Here is a 7930-nt window from a genome sequence, read left to right on the forward strand (position 1 = left end):
TTTTGGATATATATTGTTAATTAGATTTGTTATTTTGGACCGAAGGTTAATACATTCTTTTGTTGTAGAAGTTTTTAACATTTTTTATAAACTTTTATATTTCATAAATAAGTAATAATATTTTTAAATATAACAAAATAAACTATACTTATAGACAAAGTATAATGAATCATTTTATTATTTTAAAAATTTTATTTTTCTAAAGAAATGTTTTGTTGATGAATGAAATAATTCAGAAAGTAGAATATGGATAAACAAAAGGATGAAGAACTGATAAGAAGCTTCAATTTTCAAAATTACACAAATGAAAATGAAGGCAAGGAAATGTTTGATCAGTTGGGTAAGTTTTGAAATGCAATTGAAGTAGTGATTATTTGATCTACTTTTCTTGGATCATCATATCATATACAAAAAAAATGGTAAATTAGATATCTTCATTAAAATACATCAGTCATGGCTTAGCTACAAGAATAGAAGTATTTTACAGCACCCTGTTCCTACTAAAGTTAACTGCCATGCTGCTGCTAACTTTACTCCTAAACTATTACCTAAATAAAGAAGAGGTCAAAAAAGAACCTATGATGAAGTCCTCTTTGTGTGCTCTACTCTTTACCTCTTTTCTTCACTTCCGAGTTTTCATCCTCAGTCTCATAAATCTTCAGCTAATGGGTTTAGCAGCACACCACCTCAATCAAAACTCATCTACAAGCCGATGGAACAAATAATTTCTCGTGTAGAATAAGAATAGGCAAAAAGACAAATAAAAACAACGCAGCCGAAACCTCGAGATGGGAAGGCCAAAACTGAATCAAGGTATCCGTGGATTTGTTATTCCTTGCGGAGACCCATTTGCTACTCGGTGTGGTTTCTTCTTGTAAGTTGTAATACTACAATGTGGACAAACATACTCTAGCCCATCTGTTTTGGCATAATCCTGCAAAGTAAAAAGAAGCAAATAATTCAAACCATCAAAGAGATGTAATTAACCAAATTTCAAACCCTTGCACTTTCAAATTTCACTAACTGCTAGTATTTATCTCATTGGTGGTGCAAAGTTGTACCTTAAATGCTCCTAGGCCCTGCCTTCGATCACACCCAAAATGAGCCCATTCACCACAAATACCACAGTTCACCCAGTCCCCTGCTGCACTACTGTTGAACAGTTGCAAATCCCATGGTAAGAAAGTGATCTTAATATAACTGTGAGTGAACAGAAAAGGCAGAACAAATTTACAAACCTGTGGCACAAAAGACAGCATTCTCCATCTACATCATCATGAGCCAATTCATATTCTAGAAGGTAAGTCTCATAATGTCTTTTCAGTGTATTTCCAACACCCTGTAAGAACATATAGGATCAACTTCTTTCCAACATATGAAATTAGTAAAATTGAAACAAGTTTCATCTACCAACAGATTTATATTTATGTAGCTTAGGCTGAGTAGAAAAATAACATCACAAGGGTCGCAAATCTATGAGAAAAGGCTTGCAGTACATACAGTCATTCTATTGGTCATTGTATAATTGTGCATCTTAGAGAAGATCTGCCCCTTCCAGTTGATACCATTGCCCACGTGAAAGCCTCCTCGGGTGACCACCTATGAAGCAGAGCAACACTTCCGATGTGGGTCTTTGCAGTTAAAATACCAAAAAAGATGAATCAATATGCTGTCTGGAAATTCAAGGACCATACCTCTTTATACAAGTTATAGAGGTCAAGACGCTTCCCATTGAGTATGGCATCCGGAAACTCCTCAAGTCCACCTTGAGGAATAAGTCGTGTATGTCCTCTAAGTAGTAAAAACTCCATAACATCTTTCAAGAACTCCTCCTGCAATCGGATCAGAAAAAAGCCACATCAGTTCAGACCAGAAACTTTTAAAATGAATGTTAAACAAGCATATAGCATGAAGTTGATAGAAAAGCTACTTCTATTCCATTTCAGAAGCCTATGCAAGTAGGCAAAAGTCGAAGGCCTTTCTTAGCCATGGACTTCCATATCAAGTTGATGAACTGCCAAGTTTTATTGCAAAGAAATTTTACAGTTCCAAAATAGACTACCAATACCCAGAATCCAGACATCCACTGACCTCTTAAGTTCAAACTAACGATCATGGTATCTTACCTCTGAGCAATCTTGAATTGGGTTTCTTCCACAACCATGCTTCTTCAGAGGCAGTGGGTTTAAGGAAATAATCTGCTTAGACTGAGATGAGCTTGAAAAAGATTTTCTGTGTGTCGCAGAAGTTGATCCTACAGTTACATGCTTTGGCAGGGTAACAACAGATAAACTAGCCTTGGATAGGCCTCCATTGTTCCCATCTACTTCAGTCAATCCAGCAAAAGGTGATATTTTATTCCTATGCAATCGTGGAACAGGCCTCATGGAGGCTACTTTTAATTTTTTCCTCGCTGGGTGTAAGGATGCCTTGAACCCATTCATTGGTACAGGGTCCTCTCTACCTACTCTTCTAATGGCAGGGATGTTTGCATATGAAAGACTGTCATGTGAAAGACTATTCCTCATTCCTTGGCTTGGTTCTACTCTCCTTCTACTAGGAGTAGGTGGCTTAAACCAGCTGGGTAATACACTTACAAGCAACTGCTCTGAATGTTTATCATTCCAATCCCCTGAGCAAAAGAAGAGCAGTCGCTCAGCATCCTCTTTCTCAAAAGAAGCAACAGGTAAACCCTGAACTCCCCCAATGCCGAGTGCAACTAAACTCCGATATGAGATATCAGGTGCAAGTTGCCTCAAGACCTGAAACAGCATCCATGGCAAACAAATTAATATAGATACATTAGAGATGAAATGACTCTGGATTAATCAACCCAGTTCAAATCTTTTCATAAATTGAACCTCAACAATAGATAATATGAATCAACCAAGTTCGTTGGTTTTAAGAAAGAATTGATCAATGAGCATTTCACTCTAGAATAGAGTGTTGGGAACAAAGGTAGTATGGGATGCTTTTGTCCCACAATTGGTTAGAATGGGGTCACCAATGTGGTACTTAAATGGCATGGCTCTCCCACCTCAATAGCTAGCTTTTGGGATGTGGTTCTCCAAGGTGCTTAAGAACCTAACAAAGCAATCAAAGTCAGTTGTCGATGTTTCAGAGTGGAACCACTGGCGGGTTTCAACCGGGTGTGGTCGAGTGAAGTACCGCCAAGACATCGGCTTTTTGGAGTGGGGTATTGTTAGGAACAAAGGTTGGGGTGTGGTTCTCCAAGGTAAGTGCTTAACATAGAGTGCTTCATTTAAGAAGAGGGAAAAAAACAAGCACGTAGGGTGGACCTGTGATGCCCAAGCAGGAACCTTCATGGAAACCTCAAATACTGCTGCCCCACATGCAATTGAAGCAGATTTACGAGGCTCGTGCACGTGATGCTTGTTGCCTTCACAGTCATGTATGGCATGAACTAATTGGCTATTTTCTATGATTTCGTGTTTGATATGTTTCTCCAGGAGCTGAAAAGGTAGCACCAAGGAGGTATTAGACTCTCTTATCTGAAAGAATTAACCAAATCAGACAGGTCAAATAGTTCAAATTAGAAAAAAACCTGATCATCAAAACAAGTATGAGCACTACCAGACACCAAAATTGAGATGTGGGCTGAACTACAAGTCACTATATCACATCGCATTGTCACAACTCCACGAGAAAAAGATCCCGCTTGAAGAGGTGGTGGAGGAGCACTGAACCATATTTTTAAAGTTATTAATAGGGTATACAATTGACATGCACTGAACTGAAGATTTAATTCGTACTAAGAAGGCATAGCCTAGAAATATGACAGAGGGTTAAACAAATAGAATTGGTGTACCAAATGTGACACCAAAAGTATTCTCTATATTTCAACAAAAGTTCTTTCCAAGAGCTTACCTGAACTTTCCCTGAAGTTTACTCCCACGTATCTGTATCACCCATAAAAACAAAAAAACTCAGGACAGTTAACAATGGAATCCCCTCAAAACAGCTTAATTACAACAGTTCATAGAAATCTTTTCCATTCAGTCATTCAGAAAATAACAATGAATAATACCAAACAATATCTTTAACCAACTCTTACAAGCCAGAAATAGAAATCTAACACTTACTTCAATCTTCAAAAGTGCATTAAGGCCGTCCTCCAATGATCTCAATAAGCAGGCATCCTAGAGAGCATGAAAGTTATAAGGAAGACCATGTAAAATAGCTTATAATTGAAAAGGCACTCATTCCTGCATATAGGTATGCAGGTGTACCCAATGGCACACGAATATACACAAATGCCTGAGAACTGCTTACCGGTGTGCAAGGCAATCCACAGATAAGAAATCTCATGGTCACATTATTATCATGAATACTTATGGCTGGGAGGGCTTCTAAAGAACCATCTTCATCTTCACCTTCACCTACCTCTACCTCAGGTGGTTCTACATCAATCTTTAGGGGTTCCCCAATAAGCTGTGGCTCTAGATCAAGCATCATATTGTCATCAGCAATCACAGTCAGATCATAATTGCTCCCCACACAATAAAGCCTAAAAGCAGCACGCGCAAGCTGAAAAGCATCCCATGTATGAGTAGATGAACTGCAGCCCACAAGTGAAATAAAACATAAAAATCAAACATTTATTACCCTCCACAGATACACAAGAACAAACATTCAGACAAAACTAAAACAAATACAAATGCAAAACACAAGTGCCCTCAAGAAGTAAGGAGGGCTTACCTACCATTGTAACTAACAAGTTGATAGGTTTGTGTTTTATACAAGAATGACATGAAGATAGCTACAAAAAAGATACATGGCAAAAGAGGATTGTATTTTGTTTTCCAAGGGAAATCTCCTTGAGAAACTCAACCCATTTAACATGATAATTCTGTCTTCGTGTTGAATTTTATAATTATAGTCATTATATGTCATGCACTTCACTTCTTTAAAGTCCTCACCCTTCTTTTGATTCTTGCACTCAAGCCCTACAAGCGCTATTGCTCTTTATTTGCTTTATACTTTTAAAAACATTACTCACAACAACTTCCATAGTAGGGTGAGCTCACATAAGAAGTACAAAGTATGTATATGGATAATCACAGGTAACTTCTATTCTACTCTAAATGTCAAGATCACCATTTACTTCAATCCATGAAGAAAGGTAAATAAATAGACACCTATAACCTCACAATTCTAGTCAGTCTAATAGCAAGTAATGCAAAGCCTTAAAGTATTCAATGTACCTCTGCACCACTGAAAGCAACGCATTACGAAAATGAGCTGCAGCATAAGATGAAAATGTGCTGTTCCAATACATGAGATAAGGAATTCCCTGCGCAATGATGAATCTGTTTCAATATACATTCTTCAAGAAAAAAAAATATATCACAAGAACGTTAGACAGGCAGGCTGCTACCCTTGTTCATCTCAACATCATAATTTAATCGAAGCGGTGGTCTAAGAAACTCAAAGAAGTCACCTTAGAATGAAGAGCCTCCGCAATTCTGCCTCCATTTGGGATTTCTAGATACACCTGAGCAAATGGATGAATTAAATTATCAAAACCATACTAACCAAACTCATTCTTCCAACACCAGCACAAAGGAGTAGAAGAAGAAAAAACAAGAAGTTTATGTAAAGAGCTAATTTATCAATTATAGAAGGGAGACAGAGCCTACAATGGTTGGTAGTGCAGTATTGAATAGTCCACATAAATCTTCAAGAGACAAATCAACACCATTCCAAACCAAGGAGCCAATTTCGTCACTTCCAAGTTGTTCCCCTTGCAAGTAGACAAAGCTCGGCAGCCATGATTCCACAATTCTACTAAATTCATCCTTGCTTGGATTTGCCAAAACCCGAACCTACATTCAAGCAGTTAAAATTTTTGACAACAATCTTCAATCAAGTAGAAAAATTGCAGATAAATGACAGCTAATGCAGATTTGCACCTCCAATCGTCCGGAAGAAACTAAATCAGGAAATGGATATTTTAACTTATCCTCATCAATTTCCTCCTCACATTGTACTTTAGGTACATTTCCGCAGGTGACAGCAAGTAGGCTACAAGTTTGTCTAGCAGCTACTACTGAATGAAGCATCGTTTACAAGAAGAAGCGGGAGAAAATTGCATTAAGCGAACTTCCTCAAGCAATGAGATCTTTCAACTTGCTTGTGAAACCATTAGAACACAAACATTCGCTAGAACAGAGACCAATACCCATATGTCATGACATAAAACTAAAAAACCTGAATTTTCATTCTGAGTTTGAAACAATGCCATCATCCTAAAGCCCTTCAGGAGGACGGGCTTTAAGATCAAAATCACAGCCGTCCGGAACTTTTAATTCTTACCGGACCAACAATTAAACCCTAAAAATCACCCACTTCAGCACAAAATTTCAGCAAAACTGAATGCAGGACTTACTTAGAACCCAAACCCTATCTGTTAATAATCTTCAACAGTGAACAACAAGTACTGCAAGAGCAAAGCATATATTCAGCTGCTGTTGAGCAAAAGCGCTTCAAGGATTCATAAAAGAGAAACAAACCATCATAATCAAAGCTCCAAAGCAAAACCCATATGGGAAAACCTCAAAATTAAACAAACCAGGTCACCAACAGAAGGAGCGAACGGAAATTCAGCGCTTCGGACAACAAAAACCAAAGAACCCACCAAGCGAATGAGAAAAAGCAAGAAAATTTAAACACCCAGCAAGATGAGATGAAGAAAAATCGACGAAAAAGACAAGACCGAGCACGTAACCCCTAAAAATCATACGAAAGGGGGAAAAATTGGGGTTGCGATAGAAGACTGGAGCCCGAAAAGTGAACCCTAGGGCCTTAAAATTCACATCAATAAAAAATCGCTGAACGAAAAAAAAATATAGAATAGAAATAAGAAATATTCTTACCTTTCTCCCTATCCACATTCCACGCAATAAACAAGAAAATCAAAAGCTCACACAGTTGCCAAAAATTAAACCAAATAATTAGTTCCTTTCTGTTAAATTAAATGGGTGTCAGATAAAAAACATTCCCACATCTCGAAACCGGAAGTCAAACATAATATCAAAAGATTCAAAACACATTAAACCCATCAGGAAAAGGGAAAGGTTTACATCACAGTCTTTCCCACAAACTGCGATTCCAATCCAATCAAGAAAACAACTCATGGCCTTTCAAATTTACTTTCTTCGCCGTTTTATTCTTTGTGTTCTATGAAATTTTTAGACTAGATCACAACACAAATGCAGAAAATTGCGTTAATTGGGTGCCCACAAAGCACGGATTTAACGAAAATTATTCGTAAAAGATTTCAACCCCTTGTCTTGTTCGCAATTTGGGTTTCTTTTTATTAGCTTGGATTGGATTGATGAACATATTCTTCAAGTTTCGTCAAAGAAGCAAAGATGAAGGTTGTTGTGCTTCTCCTCGTAGAGCTGCATCTGCACGAATGCAGAACCAGGAAGTGGAGTGAACTGGCACAGTTGCACTGGTGAAGATGGCTGGCTCGTCTGAATTTGAGTTAATTGTTAGCGTTGTATATACAGAATCTGTACGTATTTTAGGAGAATGGAAGAAGACAAACGATTCGAAAGTTGAATACGGAGAGCCGAGAGGGTATGAAAAATGAAGATTAAAGAAATGAAAAATTGACCCGACTCGACAAGAAATTGGTGGATTATTCGCTTTTAGGATTAAGAAATGAGGAAGGCGCCACATTCAACATTTTCTATAAAACACACTTCATCTTATATTGTTATTTTATTGTTTTTCTACCCTTTCAGATCCAACTTTTGAAGAAGTTGAACTCAATTACCACTTAAACTTATTTAATTTATATTCTTTTATTTTTTAAATATTATGTTTGTGATGTTTGTAATGAATAATTAAGCAAAAATAAATAAAAAAATTATATCTGAAATAGCATTTTCCTTCCTTTACT

General features: G+C 37.3%; 1 protein-coding gene across 6 annotated transcripts; it reads right to left on the bottom strand.

Annotated features, from left to right (window-relative positions):
- Positions 1–406: 406 nt before the first annotated feature.
- LOC103499195 (AT-rich interactive domain-containing protein 4-like) lies at positions 407–7726 on the bottom strand. Of its 6 annotated transcripts, XM_051083726.1 has the most exons (17): positions 6534–7726; positions 5934–6460; positions 5661–5846; positions 5462–5515; positions 5226–5314; positions 4294–4579; positions 4104–4160; positions 3889–3920; positions 3566–3701; positions 3300–3473; positions 2127–2762; positions 1695–1832; positions 1501–1599; positions 1239–1339; positions 1062–1152; positions 783–934; positions 407–702 (listed from the first exon to the last, which is right to left on the bottom strand). In XM_051083726.1, exons 2-16 carry the CDS (start codon positions 6081–6083, stop codon positions 809–811), a joined length of 2355 nt encoding a protein of 784 aa, XP_050939683.1. In that variant the 5' UTR covers positions 6084–6460; positions 6534–7726; the 3' UTR covers positions 407–702; positions 783–808. The 6 variants fall into 6 exon arrangements, with proteins under 6 accessions (XP_050939683.1, XP_050939684.1, XP_008460343.2 ...); XM_051083727.1 differs by having other exon boundaries at positions 407–934; positions 6897–7726; XM_008462121.3 differs by having other exon boundaries at positions 407–934.
- Between the last annotated feature and the right edge of the window lie 204 nt (positions 7727–7930).

The sequence above is a fragment of the Cucumis melo genome, chromosome 4, assembly GCF_025177605.1.
Source record: "Cucumis melo cultivar AY chromosome 4, USDA_Cmelo_AY_1.0, whole genome shotgun sequence".
Classification (NCBI taxonomy): Eukaryota; Viridiplantae; Streptophyta; class Magnoliopsida; order Cucurbitales; family Cucurbitaceae; genus Cucumis; species Cucumis melo.

Bases quoted from the DNA above. Each gene is read 5' to 3' on its own strand.
- LOC103499195 (XM_051083727.1), bottom strand. From the start codon at position 6,083: ATGCTTCATTCAGTAGTAGCTGCTAGACAAACTTGTAGCCTACTTGCT. The intron at 5,315-5,461 runs GTGACTTCTTTG...ATCATTGCGCAG, and splicing joins CGGAGGCTCTTCATTCTAAG to GGAATTCCTTATCTCATGTA. The intron at 1,340-1,500 runs GTATGTACTGCA...ATGTTCTTACAG, and splicing joins CAATGACCAATAGAATGACT to GGTGTTGGAAATACACTGAA.